Source organism: Sciurus vulgaris (genome assembly GCF_902686455.1).
Source record: "Sciurus vulgaris genome assembly, chromosome: 11".
NCBI lineage: Eukaryota > Metazoa > Chordata > Mammalia > Rodentia > Sciuridae > Sciurus > Sciurus vulgaris.
In genome coordinates, this window is record NC_136472.1 from 86,622,626 (window position 1) to 86,643,357 (window position 20,732).

General features: G+C 37.6%; 1 protein-coding gene across 1 annotated transcript; it reads left to right on the top strand.

Annotated features, from left to right (window-relative positions):
- Positions 1–12,292: 12,292 nt before the first annotated feature.
- LOC306640849 (zinc finger matrin-type protein 2) lies at positions 12,293–13,560 on the top strand. The gene has a single exon (XM_079105494.1). It carries the CDS (start codon positions 12,302–12,304, stop codon positions 12,899–12,901), a length of 600 nt encoding a protein of 199 aa, XP_078961620.1. The 5' UTR covers positions 12,293–12,301; the 3' UTR covers positions 12,902–13,560.
- The last annotated feature ends 7,172 nt before the right edge of the window (positions 13,561–20,732 follow it).

Genomic DNA, 20,732 nt, shown 5'->3' on the forward strand with positions numbered 1-20,732 from the left:
CAAACAGTGAGCTCTGGGTAAAAATGAGTCAGGAGGGAATAAGTGAATGGGAGCTCCAGGTCCAGATTTTCATCCCTCTGTGGTATCAATGCGTTTAGAACTTTTGTAACTGTTTTCCTGACTGCCATAACAACAGGTTCTGCTTAAATCTCCAATGATGAAGTCACCCTCACTGTAAGCTATTAAACACAGACCCCTCTTGTACCTGGTCACCATTCTCTACCCAGAAAATGCGCCCTTCCCACAGCCTGACTCCTAGACTCCATGGCTTAATAAACAGCATCAGTGGTCAATGAGGTCTGCTCCCATTTCTCTTATTTTTGCTTACAGTGGAGATTTTTTTCATTTTATAACTACACTATGAGTTCCAATATATGTTTTACTTTTTTACTAAGACATACAGTTAACATGTACCACAACATGACATCCCTTAGGTTAAAACACCCAGTTCTCAGTTTGAAGACTGGCAAAAAAAAAAAAAAAAAAAAAAAAAAAAGCACGTAGGGGATAGCTGAAGAATGCACATTTTGAATTAGTCATTTTACCATAAATCATAAAATTGGATAAAAACTTCATCATTTATGAAAACCAAACATGAAAATCTGTGAGAGATCATTTATTTTTATTTAATCTCTTAAACATGTGAGGTCTGCTGCACAATCTTAGTCTTGAAATTTTTGTTTAAATTAGTTGACTGGTTTAATGTGATTTGAGTATTAATCTCCTTGTATTTTAAGTATATGTGCTTGCAAATAGCACCAGGAGTTAGTTCTATATACACCCTGATATCTCCATGTGAGCTTCAACAGTTCCTGTGTGCTCAGTTTCCTCATTTATATAAGAAGGGAGTAAGTCTACTCAACTTTGAAGTATCCGTTTTAGGTTATAATTCATTTGTCTTAATCAGCATCTTCAAATCCACCTTCACATGAGTGTATTTGGTCAATCAAGTCTTGCAATGTTTTATATTCAGAATTCTGCATGCTTACCTCAGTATTTCCAAATTGGTCTTTTAAAAATGGTACAATACTGACACTAAATAGTTCTGTCACTATTCTATAAATTAATCTTAAACTTAATATTTAGTTAATTGAGATGGTTTGCTTGTAAAAATGTTTGTTCCACTTTTGTTTTCATCTTCAAGTACCTCCTTAATCCTTCCTCAGCTTCATTAATTTATCTCATGTGATGAGTGAGGTCTAATCTTTTGACTAATATTTGGAAAGAAACGTGGCTTGGTGGTGCCCCCTTGTAATTCTAACCTATTGAAAGATCGAGGATGGAGGATTGCAATTTCAATGCCATACTCAGCAACTTAGATACCTTGTAAGCAACTCAGTGAGAACATGTCTGAGAACAAAAGTATGAAGGACTTATAATGCGCAGAATGGACTCTGGCATTTAAGTGCCCCTGGATTCAATCCCTGATACCAAAAATAAATAAATAAATAAATATACACACATAAATAAATAAGAATGTAGCTGGAGGTGGTGGGGTCTTTTATTTTCAAATAGTAGAATATTATCTGAAGCTACACATTTAGTTTTAGAAATAAGAATAAAAACTCTTGGTACAAAATGACCTCTCTTGCATAGAGCAACATATCTCATCACACAAGTTGCTTGTATTTTGTCTAGAATTCTGTGGGTGGATCCCAAATTATCTGTTGCATAGCAGACTTTATTTTTATTTACCTATAATGTTTTTTTAAGCTTTGTTTTTTTTGTGGTTATAGTTGGAATATGGATCCAGTTTCAGCCTCTGGTGAGCAACATAGCTCTGAGCAATTACACTCATATCTCTTAAATCACATCTGGTATTCTTAGGAGATACACATTTTAGGTCTCTTTGTCAGGTATCTTCTGGGTTTGTGGTCTTGAACTCTTTGAACAGTGCTTTCTGTTGGAGACACAGTGTGTTATTGAGGGGTGATGACCAGTACAAACAGGCTTGTTAGTGAATTTTCCAGATAGGATCCCAAATCCAAAGCAGTGGGTTGGTGACTGGCCAGAGTTTGACCACACAGCCAAGAAACAATTCTCTGCTCAAGCCCAAGGTTGATAGAGGGTCAGAAGGAAAATAGAGGTATGAATGGGAGAGACAGATAGCCCAGCAAGGAAAGAATGTGATCAGAGAAATAAAGGCTGACTGGAAGAGTAAGTGGAATCTTAGATTGACTACCTGAGAGTATACTATGAACTGGGTGTCACTAGGTACTATCAAGAAAATTAATCCCCCATTTCTCACCCTATACAAAACTCAACTCAAAATGGATCAAGGATCTAGGAATTAGACCTGAGACCCTTCACTAAATAGAAAAAATGAAGGCCCAAATCTCCATCACATTGGTTAAGGACCAGACTTCCTTAGCAAGACACCCATAGCACAAGAAATAAAAGCAAGAATCAATAAATGAGATAGATTCAAACTAAAAAGTTTTTCTCTCAGCACAGGAAACAATTAATAATGTGAAAAGATTGCCTACAGAGTGGGAGAAAATCTTTTCCACACACATTCAGGCAGAGCACTCATCTCCAAAATTTATAAAGAACTTAAAAAAATTTTAGACCCAAGATACAAAGAACCCTATCAATACATGGGCTAAGGAAATGGGAAGACACTTCACAGAAGAAGATATACAAATCAACAAATATATGAAGAAGTATTCTCATCTCTAGTAATTAGAATAATGCAAATTAAAACTTCCCTAAGATTTCATCTAACTCCATTTAGAATGACTATGATCAAGAACACAAGCAATAATAGGGGTTGACGTGGATGTGGGGAAAAAGGCACACTCATACATTGCTGGTGAAGTTGCATATTGGTGCAGACACTCTGGAAAGCAGTACGGAGATTTCTCAGAAAACTTGGAATGGACCCACCATTTGACCCTGCTATCCCACTCCTCAGTTTATACCCAAAGTATACTTGAAATCAGCATACTACAGTGAAGGAGCCACATCAATGTTCATAGCAGATCAATTCACAATAGCTAGATTGTGGAACCAACTGAGATGCCCTTTAATTGATGAATGGATAAAGAAACTGTGATGTATATACACAATGCACTATTACTCAGCCATAAGAAGAATAAAATTATGGCATTTGCTGGTAAATGGATGAAGTTGGAAAATATCATGCTAAGTGAAATTGGGCAAGCCCAAAAAACCAAAGGCTGAATGTTTTCTCTGATAAGTGCATGACAATATATAACAATGGGGGGTGACGGGGTGAAGAGAAGAATGAAGGAAATTTGGGTGGTGTAGAGGAAAAAGGGGTGGGAGGGGGTGCGGATGGAAAAACAGTAGAATGAAACAGACAGTATTACCCTATATATATGTATGATTGCATGAATGGTGTGAGTATACATTGTGCGCAACCATAGAAAGGAAAAGTTGTAACCCAGTTGTGTACAAGGAATCAAAACGTGTGTACAAATAAAAAATATTTTAATAAAAAATAAAAAATAAATAAAATAAATAAAATCACAGCCCATCAGGATGCCTGTTATCCACAGCCAAACATATTGTAACTTACACAGAGAGAGGAAGGGAATTTATGTTATACACAAAGTAAAGAAAATGGGGAGGTGCCAATAAAAGCTGGACCCCATCAAAAAAAAAAAATAAAAATAAAAAATGAAATTTCAGAAAAAGTATCAGGAGTAATTTGAATACCTTCAATAAGAATTGGATTTTAACAAGAAAAAACAACTTGGATTTGGTCACATTCACACCCAGAAGTGATTCCCAGTTACATGAGAGGCTGAGGAAGGAGGATCCCAAGTTTGAGGTCAGCCTGGGTAACTTGGTGAGAACTTCTCTCAAAATAGTAATAAAATGAGGTCCTTGGAGTGTAACTTAGAGGTAGAACACATGCCTTTATTGTGCCAGGTCCTGGTTTTAGTCCTCAGCACTGGAAAAAAAATAGTTTGGCATGGTGGTGGTATGCATTTGACCTCAGTCATGGGAATGCACTCAGTGGTTAAGCACCTGCTTAGCTTGCTGAATACCTTGGGATTTTTTTCCTAACACCACCAAGAGTTTTAGAGAATAGAGCCTCCTCAAACTTACAGAATGGTTTAGGTAAATTTTTTCTACTCAACTTTTAATAAATGTTTCATTTTAAAAAGGCAGACATGTGGCAGTATTTAGTTAATAAACTTCTGTCATTATAAACTGGTATGGAGATTGGCAGTGAAATAGATGTAAACTTTAAAACTCACACACCTTATGTTTCTTTGGCATCTTCCAAAAATCTGTTTCTGTAAAACCAATGTGACATAGGAAATTTCAAAGAGAAAAATTAGCCCTTAATCAGATGAACAGATTTTTTAAAATTGCAGACAGGGAAATAATAAGAACTATTATCATATATATGTATATACATATAATTGTATAAGTATTCATACACATATGTCTATAGTCATATAGCTCTAAGAATGAGGAAGCCATATAAATCAGGGTGTTAGAAGCCTAATGAAATATTCTACCTCAAATAGAGCAGTCACAACTACTCTTCAGTGTTTTTCTTGTTCTCAATTCTTTTGGTGTTTTATGTTTGTTTCTGTTTTGAGTACTGGGAACTGAACCCAGGGGTGCTTTACCACTGAGAAATTTCCCCAGCCTGTTAACTTTATTTATTTTGAGACAGGGTCTCATTAGGTTACTTAGGGCCTCACCAAATTACTGAGTCTGGCTTCAATCTTGCAATCCTCCCCGCTCAGCCTCTTGGGTCACTGTAATAACAGGTGTGTAGCACCAGGTCCACCTCTGGTCCTCAGTCTTAAGTAACACCCTGATTATAGCTTATCAGAGTTGGAAAGGATTAATGGGAAGCATAGTGAAGTGCTTATATACTTGATTTTCAGAAATAATCCCAAGAAGTAGTCACATTACTAAATAATTTATTCTCTGCAAGCTTAATTTATTTTTTATTTTAGTTTTCTTTCTTAAACTTAATTTCTTTTCTTTTTAAAGCCTAATTCCTTTATTCAAAATTAGCACCTCAGAAATGTCCTGAGTATTAAATGAGCCAGGAATAATGTATTACCTGGTATATAATAAGCACCCTATAAATATTTAGCTGTCTTTAAGATAGCAAAATCCTCCAAGATTTTAAAAGTCATTTATTTAGAGGCACAACATTGGTTATACTTTGTATAATCAATTTGTGACAAAGAATTAGAGCAACAGTCCTTAGTCTATCCTGGTAACAAAGACCTCTAGAGATGGTGTTGTGAGGCTATTTATTGAATGTAGTTATCCTTTTATGGTTATGAATCTGAATCTTCTCATACTGAGAAGTCATTGGTGTGGGTGGGCTGCTCATTTCCATCTTCTTCAGAAGGGAAAATGAGTATCAAAGGACCTGCGGGCAAAGGATGATGACCTGATATCAAAAGAAGGTGGGGTGCTCCGGCTCAGAGTGAGTTTGGTCTCAGGATTGGTAGAGTTGACCTTGTTGGAGAATCAGTAGCCTTTATTGGCACTTGCTTAGGGCACTTATTCCCAAATACTCTACTGAGGCTTAACCTAAACCCACTGACATTTATTTTGTCAATACCTATGGAGGACAGAACATTCAGCTACATTAAAAAGGGTGTATAGTGTGTCAGGGTAGTTATGATTTAAAGAGTTCATAGAAAGCAACAACTTAATTAAAATGGTCAGTGGAAATGAAAAAATTTCTACATACATGCAAAGATACTCCATCTGATGGAATCGCAATTTTGAAACACTCTGAATGGGCCAGAGTGGGGAAAAGGCTGAGACCGATGGGCTTAGTGGTCGAGGGGCGGGCGGAGTGCAGGCAGAGCTCACAACACTGGCAGACCCAGGATTTGGAGCATCAGCGTGGAAACTGCTGAGGTGGCACCACAACCATGAGAGAAAACAGGTCCCTTGACCTTCTGTGTTTCTTATTTCACCTCACATAATGGTCTCTACTTCCTTCCATTTTTCTACAAACGACATATTTTTATTTTTCTTTAGCAACTAATACAACTCCATTGTGTATATATACATTTCTTTTATCCATTCATCCTTTGGTGGACACCTAAATTGACTCCAGAGCTTGGCTATTGTGAATTGTGCTGCTGTAAACATCGATGTGCCTGTGTCCCTGTAGTATGCTGATTTTGTCTTTTGGGTATAAAAGAGTGGGAGAGATGAATCATACTGTGATTCCACTCCTAGTCTTTTGTACCTCTACTGAACTCTGTGTGTGTGTGTGCTTGACTTACCCATAAGTAAACATTCATTTCCTAATTCAATGGTGGCTTGTCAGATATCTGCATTTCTATCCATTTTCTGCTTTTAATTTTGAGATAATTTTTCAAGTGTCTATATATTAAGAATTAGAATACCTTACTGCATTGATCATTTTTACTTATATCCTATCTTTTTAAAACCAACTTTTTTTATGGTACTAGAGATTGAAACCAGAAGTTTATGCATGCTAGAGATCACTATACTACTCATCTGTACCCTTAACTCTTTTTATTTTATTTTGAGACAGGGTCTCAATCAATTACCTGGGCTTTTTCAAACATTACATCCTCTGCCTCAGCATCCCTAGCACCTGGATTCTAAGACCAGGTAGACTGCATCACATAATATTTTAGCTGGGAGAAAGTAAAAATTTTTGTTTTCATTGCATTTTCTAGTCTTTTATTTTCAAATTTTCCTTATCAAAATGCTCTGGTGCTTCTTCTATGCAATAAATTGCCAATTATTCTTTTCTGGTCTGATATGAAAATCATATTTCTTAACTGATAAATTTAACCTATATTAATTCTAATTGTTATAAACTTAATTTTTAAAGTCAATTGGTTCTGTATAAATTTTTTTTTTTTTGGTCCTGGTGGTTGGATTTAGGGATGCTCTATCTCTAACATACATCTCAGGTCATTGTTTTATTTATTTTTTTTTAAGTTGAGACAGATATTGCTAAGTTGCTGAGGTTGGTCCCTGTCTTCCAGAATGTCTTCTTCAGCCTCCTGAATTCACTTAGGATTTCAGAGGTGTGCCAAGATGCCTGGCCTTTTATTTTTTTTAAGTGGTAACATCAATCAAGAAAAGAACACATTCTTGTCTATTTCCCTTTTTAATAAACCATTATTTTCTTATTTTTTAAAATGTACATTATAATAAATTAATATATCTATTAGTTTTCTTTGCTTTGATCTTCATTTATATTTTTTCCTAAATTTTAAGACATTTGATCATTTTTGTTTCACACATTTTGTGCATCCTTTGAATTTATGTTATTATTTGACTGCTTCCTACAGAAGTATTAAAATATCGTTTTGAAGCAAATTTCTGAACCTAGCATACTTGAGAATGTATTAATTATGCCCTCACATTTGAATGGATTTGGTGAATTCATGATTCCAGGTTCCCTGCTTACTTTTAATAATTTAAACACTACTTCTTTTTCTATTGTCAGGCACTGCTACTATATCAAAGATTCATGCTAATCTAATTCTCATTCATTAAAAATAATCTCTTTTTTTCCCTCTGGAAGTTTCTGTATAGTTCTTGCCTGCCTTTGATATTCATATATTATACCACAGTATTTTAACTTATTTTTTTTTCGATATCAGGGATTGGCACTGGGAAGGCTTATCCACTGAACCACATCACCAACAGTTTCTAATTTTAAAAAGAGTCTTGCTAAAATAAATAAATAAATAAATGCTCAACTCATAAATGGTAGAAAATGGCCACAAATTTGACAACCTTTTAAGGCAGACAAGAAGTCAAAGTAATGCTACGATATTGAGTGATTAAGAAAAGTACATTTTTTTTTGCTGAGAACTTACTAGAAATCAGAAATATTATGAATTAAGAAAAATTTTCTAAAATTGATTTATTGTAAATGTTTGTAAATGTTTTATTCTGATTTAACTATATATTTTTCACAAATTCCTCAAGTAATAATGTAGCATTTTACATTTTTTTTTATCTCTAAGATTATATACCTTAAAATACAATTAATATCTAAGGACAATGAAATCTCTGGATTTTCAGAACCTTTCTGGATTATGAAAGATTCAAGAACCATTACTATTGGAAAGTACATAATGCATGTTTTCAAGGGTTCTCCCAAATCTAAGCTTTTGTACACTTTAATAATCTTGGGTGGGGGACAGTTTTGATGGTAATGCTATTTATAATTCATGGGATTTCTTTCTGTACCAAAGCACATTTAACAATTCAGGTTAGTCAAATATTTAAAACAAAATAATAACCTTTTAAACACAGAAAGACAAAACCAAGTATTCTTTTCCTTTTTTTTTTTTTTTTTTTTGACAGCTGTAGGGATTAAATCCAGGGTCTCATTTATTCTAGGCAATCACTACAGCCCAGTCATTCACGTAAGCACTAGCATTTTGACTCCTGCCTTCTCCAAGAATCTTCCATTTATATGAATCAATAGAAACCTGCACTCCTTCTTAACTTACTGTAGTTTTCCATTTGCAATTGACATATTAAAATGCTGGTATAGGCACATGGGAATCTCAAGTATCTTGCTGAACCACATACACAGCCCAGCTCACACCCAGGTAACTAATGTATTCTTTCACAGATATGGAGGAGGGAATGTCTGAACTTGAAAGTAAGTATGGGCTGGAGCTACGCGTGGTGGTGCACACCTGTAATCCCAGGTACTCCAAGACTGTAGCAGCAGGATCATAAGTTTGAGGTGAGGCTCAGCAATTTAGTAAGCAATATTTCAAAATAAAAAATTAAAAAGGGCTGTGGACATAGATTAGTGGTAAAGTGCCCCTGGGTTCAATCTCCAGTACTAAAAACAAAAAGAAAAAAATAAATGTAGCAATGATAATTTTCTAAAAGGATTCCCAACAAGTTATTAACATTAACATGATATGACATGTTAAGAAAATGTCTATTTTTATTATTAATCAGTTTTAATATATAATGTATACTAATTCATTAAATACCTTTTCTCTTATATAAGAGTGATTTTAGTGTATTTGGCAGGTTTCTCCACAGAAATAGAACTTGAATACAGGCAGACAGAGCACATTATTTTGAGGAACCTACATAGTTATGGAGGTTGAGAAGTCACATGATCTCCTATATTCAAGCTGGACACTCTGGAAAATTGGTGCTATGATTCAGTCTGAGTTTGAAAGCTGAGAACCAGAGGAGTCAGTAGTGTAAATCACAGTCCAAGGTTAAAAGAAATAGAAAGAGATATCTCACTCAGCTCATGCAATTAGGCAAGAAAAGGTAAAACATTTTATTATTTGCTTTTTGCTCTATGCAGTCTCTCAGTGGGGTGGATGATGCTCATTCATTGTGGAAAGGGAAATCTACCTTACTGATTCCACTGATTCAAGTTGACACATAAAGGAAACTTAGTATTATTAGTAAAGGGAATTGAGTTAATGACATGCCTAATATTATTCCCTGTCACATACCAGAAATGAACTCCCTTGATTAGGCAGTTTTAAAATTATGACTAGAGTTTATGCAATTTTTTCAGTCACTCTTATGTTGGTAATATTAATGGTAAAGAGTTATTTGGTTCATGTAATTCTTCCTTGGCAATGATACCACAAAATACCCAATCATCCACATATTTTCCTTTCTACATTCAGTGTTATCTCCTCCCCTCTTCTCCATCAGCACAGTGAATGTACCCAGTTCTCTCAATACACAATCATAATGTGGACCCCAGGAAGAGAATCATAGAGATGCTAAGCTCTAGTAGAATTTTTCCTTTTTTGCAAAGCCCTTTAATATTTACTTAAATAGTTGAGGCATGAGCAATAGCAAACTTCATTTTTTTCATATTGAAAGAAAAGAGGATTTTGTATGCTGTCTGCATGATACACCAATTTTTGCATTCTTTTCTGCATTTCATTAACACTCTGGTGCCTACATCAACTTTTAAAAGGTCGTAAAGACAGGTGGAAGATGGCAAAACATCATACTTACTCAGATTTATGAGGAAACAACCATTTACTGATTGCCTCTCAAGTACACTGTAGGAGGTTTTATATACTTCACCTAAAATATAAACATAGTTCTGATTATTTTTTCATAGAAGTACTCCTACTCCAGGATGGTTTAATTTAATTTAAATGCTCATTTGCTTTCAGTTCAAAATGGAATCAAACAATAGATTTTTTCCCAAATAACTATATTATATGCCCTCATACATATTTCATTTCAAAGATTTTATACAAGTCTGCACTGTCAACTTATGGCATTCAAGTTGCTATTTCTCCATTTAAATGTGGGGTTCCTTTGTTCTGATTTCTTGAGTGTCATTTGTCCACTATCAGGACTTCTGGTTCCATCACTTAGTAAAACTGAAGATAGGAATAGATAGTGCTCAGCAATCACGTTTCTAAGGAAAAGAGCTGATTTTTGTTTTTAAACAACTAACTTTCAAAAGTGGTAGTTAGCATGATGGTCCATACCTATAATCGCAGCACCTCATGAGACTGAGGCAAGAGGATGAGGATCACAAGTTCAAAGCCAGCCTTAGCAACTTAAGGAGGTCATATGTAACTTAGATTCCAAATCAAAAGGACTAGGAACGTGGTTTAGTCTTTAAGTGCCCCGAGGTTCAAGCCCTGGTATTATAAAATAAAATAAAATAAAAGTAGCAGTTATTTTAAAGCCCTAAACCTATCATTTAAATAAGAAAATGTCCTTGATCACTCACTACATTTTTACTGCTGGAGTGAAGTCGATTTTCTTCATTGTGCCCCGTGATACCCAGTTCTCAGTACACTCTCAGGTAGTCAATCTACTATGTCCCTTACCCCTCCTAGCAGCCCTTATTTCTCTGAGCTCATTCTTTCCTTGCTGGGTTATCTCTCAATTTTCATACCTCTATATACTACGGGCTTGACCAGAGAATTGTTTCTTGGCTATGTGGTCAAACTCTGGCCAGTCACAATACACTGGTTTGGATTTGGGATCCTATCAGTAAAATGCACTAACAAGCCTGTTTGTACAAGTTATCACCCCTCAAAAGCATACTGTGTCACCATCAGGAAGCACTGTTTAAGGGTTCAGAACCACAAACCCAGAAAGTACCCAAGAAAGGGGACTAAAATGTGTATCTCCTGAGAATACCACATGTGACTACAGAGATATGACGGTAATTGCTCAAAGTTATACAGTTAACCAGAGGGAGAAACTGGAGCCATATTCCAAACATACCCACAACAAAACCAAGGTTAAAGCTAAGAAAACATTAAAAGTAGATCACAATGAAGTCTGGTACCTAGCAGACCATTTGGTATCTCTCCACAGTTTTTTAAACAGAATACAGGCAACCTGTATGATAAGAAATGCTGCTTGATTCAAGAGGTCATTATGTTCTACGAATCTTTATTCTCAGTTCTGCATCTAAGTCTGTAGCTTCAGATAATATGATACTATTTGAAAACAAATGGTCCCACCAGCTCCGCTCCATTCTTTTATTTATTTATTTATTATTTATTTTTGGTACCAGGGATTGAACCCAGGTTACCTAAATGCCGGAGTCCACTGAGCCACATCCCTGGCCCTTTATGCTGTTTGTTCTTAGACAGGTTCTCACTGAGTTGCTCAGCACCTCTCTAAGTTACCGAGAAAGACATTGAACTTGCAATCCTCCTGCCTTGGTCTTCCAAGGCATTAGGATTAGAAGGGGGCACCATCATGCCCCCTTTCTTCCCAAGAAGTTAGCCACAAGATAAGACCTCACTCATTCCATGAGATAAATTAATAAAGCTGAAAGAGGATTAAGGAGGTACAGATACAGAATGTTGAAAACAAAACCCGAACAAACACTTTTACAAGTAAATCTTTTCAGCTAACTAAATATGACATTTCAGATTAATTTACACAATAGTAATAACTATTCAGTGTCGGTATTGTATCATTTTTAAAAGGATCAATTTGGAAATACTGAGGCAAGAATGCAGAATTCAGAATATAAAAGAATGCAAACCTTGATTGGTCAAATACTCTCAAGGGAAGTTGTATTTGAAGATGCTGAATAAAACAAATAAATTAGAACCTGAAATGAACACTTCAGAGATGAGCAGACCCACTCCCTTCTTTTATAAATGAGGAAAGTGAGCAGACAAGAACTGTTGAAGCTCGTATTGAGATATCAGGGTGCACATATATCTAGCTCCTTGTGCTATTTGCGACCATGTATACTTAAAATTCAAGGAGATAAATGCCCAGAACCCATTAAACCAACTAATTTAAACAGAACTTTTCAAGATTAAGACTGAATTTCGACTTCGCTGTGAAGATGGCGTCGGGCAGCGGGACAAAAAACTTGGACTTTCGCCGAAAGTGGGACAAAGATGAATACGAGAAACTCGCCGAGAAGAGGCTCACGGAAGAGAGAGAAAAGAAGGATGGAAAACCAGTGCAGCCAGTCAAGCGGGAACTTCTGCGGCACAGGGACTACAAAGTGGACTTGGAATCTAAGCTTGGGAAGACAATTGTCATTACCAAGACCACCCCACAGTCTGAGATGGGAGGATATTACTGCAATGTCTGCGACTGTGTGGTAAAAGACTCTATCAACTTCCTGGATCACATTAATGGAAAGAAACATCAGCGAAACCTGGGTATGTCTATGCGTGTGGAACGTTCCACCCTGGATCAGGTGAAGAAACGTTTTGAAGTCAACAAGAAGAAGATGGAAGAGAAGCAGAAAGATTATGATTTCGAGGAAAGGATGAAGGAGCTCAGAGAAGAGGAGGAAAAGGCTAAAGCATATAAGAAAGAGAAACAGAAGGAGAAGAAGAGGAGGGCCGAGGAAGACTTGACATTTGAAGAGGATGATGAGATGGCAGCTGTGATGGGCTTCTCTGGCTTTGGTTCCACCAAGAAGAGTTACTGAGGCTTTCTGTGCTTGGCCTAACTTTGGCCTATGCTGGACCTAACTGTGTGTGTGTTAGGGGGATCATTTCTTTTTGGGTACTAGGGAAAGTCCTTAAGAGTGTCAATGGGCAGGACTAAGGGGTGGGTGTTTGTGGCTTCCCTCTACCATGGGAGAGGGCACAGGATGCAGAGGTAATGCTGTGGCATATTCCTTTAGCTTCAGTATATCACTGGAGTCACAAGATCTTTGCCCATCTGAGTTCCCAATAAAGAAAGGCCCCTCCTTCTGAGACTGCTTTCCCCAAACTCGCTCTGCATCTTTCCCTCTTCATCTATCTGACCTCTTGTCTGAGCATCCTACTTTTATTCTGTGTTCTGCCTTTGTTTAATTTTGACTTGTTCAACCTGCAACAGAAGGGTTCTCTGGGTCCCCATTTTCCAGCCGATGGCATAGTCTTGACCAGCCCTGCCTCCCATCCTGCCCCGTGGTTCTCTAGCCACCTCCTGTGCATGCATGTGTACTTCTGCCTGGGTCAATGGTATGTGTGGATTGTGTGCATGAATCTGTCACAAAGAGGGGAGCCTGAGCTAGAATCTCAGAGCATTGCTGCCCTGGGGCCTGATGTTCTTGGTTTCCTTAGCGCATGTAACAGGAAATTAAATGGGATGAGTGTTTGGTGTGGTTTGTGTCTGGTGAGTTTTTTAACATTGTTCTTCAGATGTGGACTGTTCTACCTTCTCCAGTTTGTTTCATTTTACTAAAGATTTCTTTGTTTTTGTCTTCCTTGTGAGCAGGCTCTTGGAAGAACCTGTTTGATGCAAAAAAGAAAATGGAAAACAAAAAAACAACCAAAAACCAAAAAATACAACCAAGCAAACAAACTCACTGTGGGAGCCCTTGAGTCTCAGAGGTTATTCAACGTGTATAATAAATGGCATTGACTTGGGCCTGTTTCAAAAAAAAAAAAAAAAAAAAAGACTGAATTTCATACACATCAGTACTATCTCCAGTCATTTATGCAATACCACAGTACTGTTTTTTTCCTTAACACAGAGGTTAAAAAGGGATCTGTATTAACAGGGGTTAACAGAACTGCCATTTTTAAGAGATTAAATAAAAATAAATGATCTCTCAAAGATTTTAATGTTTGTTTTTCACAAATGATGAAATTTTACCCAATTTTCTGATTTATAGTAAAGTGTATAACAAAACTGTGCATTCTTCGGCTATGTCCTACAGTTGTTTTTTTTTTTTTTTTTTTTTTTTTTTCCCATATTCAAACTGAGAACTGGGTGTTTGTAATCTAAGAGATGTTATGTTCTATGTACATTTTAACTGTATGACTTAGTAATAAATTAAACACATATTTTAGAAACTCAGTGTGTTTATAAAATGAAAAAAAATCACTATTGTAAGCAAAAATAATCAAAATAAGAGCAGAGCACAGGACCAGTGATGCCATCTCTTAAGCCATGAAGTCTAGAAGTCAGGCTATTGGAGGGGGAGGATTTTCTGGGTGGAGAATGGTGACCAGGTACAAGAGGGGTCTGTGTTTTATAGGTTACAATGAAGGTGACTTCATCATTGGAGACTTAAGCAGTACGTGTTGCTTTGGGCAGTCAGGAAAACCTTTGTAAAAGTTCTAAACCCAATGTTACTGGGAAGGGATGAAAATCCAGAGCCCTAAGCTCACATTTACTTATTCCCTTGGGGACTCATTGTTACCCAGAGCTCACAGTTTGCTTTCCTGCTCCAGGACACATAGTCACTGGGAAGGGGTGAAAGTCCAGAGCACAGTGCTCAGTATTTGCCTCCTCACTTCAAAACCAATTGTTATCTTTTTTCCTTGGGGATTGTTATTTTTCATATTCTTCATCTATCAAAATACATTTTCACTGGAAAAAATAAATAAATGGATCTATGCAAAGAAAACCTTAACTTTGGTAGATTTCAGTGTAGGACAGTCTATCACAAACATATTTTGCCTTTATTCTCCAGAGTTACTTAATTTCAAATTAAGAAATTCAAATGTAAAGAGTTTTAAAAATCTTTTTTTAGATTTTATTATGTCAACATTTGTTTTTCATTCCACATCGTCTTCAACAAAGTTCTAGCACTTAAAATTCTGTGACTAGTCTTTGGGAGCTTAGTCCCCCAAATCTGGAACACCTGTGGTGGAAGAGTTTGCTGCTACCAAAGGCAGCCCTCCACACACAGCAACTGCATTTGTCAGATTATCCACACCTTGCTCACCATTGCCTTGAGTAGGACCTCTTCAGCAAGTGGTATTTCTTAAAGGAAGAATTTCTGAACAGCTTAGCGTCTTCAAGATCCTGTACCTTAGAAAACTCACTCTCTCCTGGAAAACTTCTGCTCCTTTCTTTTTTTTTCAAAGTGTGCTCTTGAAGTTGGGGTTGCTCCACCTCTTGAAATTGAAGTAAATACTGTAGCTGATGATGAGCCCCACATACCCAGGTGGCCAGGGTGTGGCTTGGGCTCATCTCTTCCCCAGGTGCAGGGAGTGCCATTGCCCTATGGGAAGAGCAGCAGTTGACCAAGTTCAGAGAGAGTAGAATTTTTAATTTAAAGTATTTTCTTTACAGTAAATTTAAATATTGATTGTCTTTCACTCCTAAGGCTTTGCTCTGCTTTAAATAGCATAAACTCTAGTTTCCTGACTTGGCCTTCTAGGTCTCCCTTGCTGCTTTCTTATTCTTGGGCACGTGTGTATTTTCTTAGTCCTGAACTCACTATAACTGGTGTTTTAATCTATTATTTTCATACTGAGTCCAAAATTGTTATCTCAATGTGTCAAAAACTCAGAATTCATCCTACTTCTAAACCCTGCTCACTTTTTGAGTGTGTTGTGTTCTTCCTTGTTAACTAAGTCCCCAACAAGGCCAGACCGGGATAGGTAGGGCCAACTGACCACCCGCTCCCAGCCCTCCAGGTGGAGGACAATCAGACACATCAGGGAGACCAGTCACAGCAGGAACTCGTTTATTGAGGAAATCACACAGCTTTTATGTAGGGTGGGGGCTAGGCGGGAACCAGTCGGCTTAAAGGTCAGCAAGGCATGGGAGGTTCACGCAGGGGAGAGTCCCATAGCACTATATGGCAAGCATGAACTGATCACGTTTGCGAAACTGTTGTTAACCAATTCCTGATGGTGGTCCGATTTATCGTCATTAACTATTGAAACTGCCTTTGAGGCCCTGATCCTGCTCACCCACCAGGAAGTAAGGAGTCCGGCTGAGTTAGTTAACATGTCATTAGTCCCAACAAGGGGTGATTTAATACATACTTTTCGATAGTTCGTTTCAGGACATACTCAAAAGTCTTTTTTCTTTAGTAGAAAACTCTTCTTGAGTTGTTTGTTTTTCATACCATTGATAAGAAGACATCACTTTGCTATGATTATGCCTGCTGCTGTATCAAACATCAAATAATCTGATGGAAAGCAACATCTGCACACTTCAGTTCAGAACACACAATCAACGTACTTGGATTTCAGTTTTCTGCTCTCTAGACTTCGTTTCAAGTGGGACATCAACATGCATGGGTCATGTTCGCAGATCACTCACCTTCCAGTTGTTTTGAAATCCATTTGATGGCATTAAAATTGTGCTATGTATGGCAAATTTAGTTATTTTTTATTCATTAAAAGGCTTAAAACCTCCCCAGATTACCAGAATATACAGAAACAAGTGACTGGACAATGCTAGGAGTGAAGGAGTTCATGTCGCTCAGCTGAGCATAGTGGTCTCTACAGGCAACATTGCCCAGACAAGGATCCCTGTGTCTGAGGATGGACCTTCCCTGCTCACCTGGAGCAGCTTCATGTGGGGGTTGTGGCACATCTCAGTCAGCTCCCTATACATTTCCTTCAACTTTTCTCTATGTTGGACTATTCTGATTTCACTGTCCCTGAGTTCTTGGAAAATCTCCTGTGCCTTTCTGTTCAGTGTTGCCAGTTGAAATCACTCTTCCTCAAGGAGAAATATCATCGTCTGTTATTGAGCTGGGATCATGTTCTTCCTTAAAGTCACATATTCCTGCAGAGATATTCATTTAAAAGGATTACATGTCCTTACTCTCAAAAGAAAATGTAAAACTTCAAATATTATTGTCTTAGCATCAAGCAAGTGCTTCATACACTTTCTGTCTCATGCCTGCAAAGAGTCTTAAATATGTACTAATCTTGTCTCCGGTCCTTTCTCTGTTTCTTGCATCTCTCCTCTTTAAACACCTCCGAGGGGTCCCAGGAAATCTCCCTATGATGTCTCTTCAGAGTTATTTTCCTCCTCTTCCCCAGAACTAGGTTAATTCAGTACTGGGTTATAGTCAGTGTCTGGGAAGATTTATCCAACCTTCAGTGGTGGACAAGGGATACCAGTCATGCCTCATTCACCCCATATAATAATATTGTTTACATCAGCATATGTTGGCCAGTACATTTGTAATATTACCAGAAATTACTACTTTTTCTGAGAGGAAAACGCTGTCCTTCAATGATGATTCAAATTTAGCTGACGGTATCCTATTAATCTGCATAAAAAAAGAAAACCTTTTCATACTTACCTCAAACGAGTGCTATTTGCTAACTTCTTCATTTAGATTATTTTGCATCTCCTGAGTCATTTTCCTTAAAGGATCTGTTTTGTTTAGGAGTTTCTCCTGCAAAATAACCATAGGGTTTAGCGAAAGGGAAGACAGTCTTGTAGGTTTCATCCTTTGTATGTTGGAAAACAAGCAGTGGTGGAAGAAAACATTAATCTTGAGCTAAGGAGAGTTTGATTTTTACCTAGCATTCTAATTTATTTATTTATTTATTTTTTTATTGTAAACAAATGGGATACATGTTGTTTCTCTGTTTGTACATGGCGTAGAGGCATTCCATTTGTGTAATCATAAATTTACATAGAGTAATGTTGTTTGATTCATTCTGTTATTTTTCCCTTCCCCCCACCCCTCCCACCCCTCTTTACCCTCTATACAGTAGTTCCTTCCTCCATACTTGCCCCCCTCCCTAACCCTAACTCTAACCCTAATACTAACCCTTCCCTCCCCCCCATTATGTGTCATCCTCCACTTATTAGCGATATCATTCGTCCTTTGGCTTTTTGAGATTGGCTTATCTCACTTAGCATGATATTCTCCAATTTCATCCATTTGCCTGCAAATGCCATAATTTTATCATTCTTTATGGCTGAGTAATATTCCATTATATATATATATACCACAGTTTCTTTATCCACTCATCAATTGAAGGGCATCTAGGTTGGTTCCACAGTCTGGCTATTGTGAATTGAGCAGCTATGAACATTGATGTGGCTGTATCTCTGTAGTATGCTGATTTTAAGTCCTTTGGGTATAGGCCAAGGAGTGGGATAGCTGGGTCAAATGGAGGGTCCATTCCAAGTTTTCTAAGGAATCTCCACACTGCTTTCCAGAGTGGCTGCACTAATTTGCAGCCCCACCAGCAGTGTATGAGTGTACCTTTCTCCCCACATCCTCGCCAACACCTGTTGGTGCTTGTATTCTTGATAATCGCCATTCTAATTGGGGTGAGATGGAATCTTAGGGTGGTTTTGATTTGCATTTCTCTTATTACTAGAGATATTGAACATTTTTCCATATGTTTGTTGATTGCTTGTAGATCTTCTTCTGTGAAGTGTCTATTCATTTCCTTAGCCCATTTGTCGACTGGATTATTTGAATTCTTGGAGTAGAGTTTTTTGAGTTCTTTATACATTCTGGAGATTAGTGCTCTATCTGAAGTATGATTGGCAAAGATATTCTCCCACTCTGTAGGCTCTTTCTTCGCATTGCTGATAGTTTCCTTTGCTGAGAGAAAGCTTTTTAGTTTGAATCTATCCCAGTGGTTGATTCTAGCTTTTATTTCTTGTGCTATGGGAGTCCTGTTAAGGAAGTCTGATCCTAGACCAACAAGGTGAAGATTTGGACCTACTTTTTCTTCTATAATCTGCAGGGTCTCTGATCTGATTCCGAGGTCCTTAATCCATTTTGAGTTTAGTTTTGTGCATGGTGAGAGATATGGGTTTAGTTTCATTCTGTTGCATATGGATTTCCAATTCTCCCAGCACCATTTGTTGAAGAGGCTATCTTTTCTCCATTGCATATTTTTGGCCCCTTTGTCTAGTATGAGAAAATTGTATTTATTTGGGTTTGTGTCCGTGTCCTCTATTCTGTACCATTGATCTACCTTTCTATTTTGGTACCAATACCATGCCATTTTTGTTACTATTGCTTTGTAGTAGAGTTGAAGATCTGGTATTGCAATACCCCCTGTTTCACTCTTCCTGCTAAGGATTGCTTTAGCTATTCTGGGTTTCTTATTCTTCCAGATGAATTTCATAATTGCTTGCTCTATTTCTGTAAGGTATGTCATTGGGATTTTAATTGGAATTGCATTGAATTTGTATCTAGCATTCTAATTTAATTCTTATATTTATGATATCAGAAACCAAAAACGTAAGAGTTTGAAGGGAGTCTATAAATAATACAGTCCATTTCTTCAGAATACATTTCTTAGTATCCTCATTATGAAAAGGTCCAACTTGCAATAGAAGCAGCCCATATATCTAGTGCTAGCCACCAGCTCTACTGCTTTCCCAATTCCACATATTTGGACAATATATATATATTTTTAACTTCTTTCTTTCAATACTGGAGATTGAGCCCAAGGCTTCACACATAGTAGGCAAGCATCTACCACTGAGTTATATCCCCAGTCCCTTAAAAAAATAAAAATAGAATGGATTAGTCTCCAACTTGGGATCCTCCTGCCTCAGTTTTCTTAGGGGAGCTTTCAACCTAGCTATGATTATAGTGTCAAACTAGTCAACATTAAAAGGACACATTTACATCTTGAAGTTTACACTGGAATATCATCAACTCGCCTGCCTTATTGTCATGGGTCCTCCTCTTTCTGATCTGGACCCTGCAGCTTCTAAGTTACTTCACTGCCATCACTCACCCTGTACTCCTCTGCCGCCCATGACCCTGGGCTTTGGCTGTGAACCGCTTGCTCTGGTGATTCAGAGCAGGGTGCGCACAGCAGGCTCTTGTCGACATCACAGAAGGTCCCCTGTGCCTCCCTGTGTGCGGTGCAGAGCTGCTCCCCAGAACTGCTGTCAGGGCGAGGTGTGGCCTGTCTGGCGAGGGAAGCCAGCTTCTTGAGGACGATGTTGGTGCTGAAGACTGCCTTGTCTGTTATTTCCCTGCACTTGGGGCAGCACCTTGGCGTTTGGGCTTCGTCCCAGTAGAGCCAGAGGCAGAGACGACAAAAGCTGTGCCCACAGTCAATAGTGACAGGATTTAAGAAATAGTTCATGCAAATGGGGCATGTGAGTTCACTCTGGAATTCTTACAAGGCATGTGAATGCAGGTTTCTGAAACAAAATGTAAAAAGAGAGTAGAAAATCATTCATTAGTCCTCATGAGGGGCATAACCATGCTAATTTGCTTGGGTTCTATCTAATCTCTCCACTAACTTAGCCCCAATACACTTCTAGACATGGTAAATAAAGCCAAGTTATGTTTATAATATGAGAAAATAAGACAAACATGATTTTTGTTTAGAATAAGCATTGTTCTTAATCATATCTTTATTACTTGGACAAGTTAAAGCTTGTGGCAGAAAGGAAAAGTTGAGATGATTCCAGAGATACTTATATTAGCTGATCAGTCCTAGATATACACAAATGACTTCATGATTCTCTTAATGATTCCATAACTGCACAATCCAGGACAGTACCTGGCTCTGTGTGAACAGTCTATATCCCTCACCTCTACTCCAGGCATTGTGGAGACAATTAAACATTGA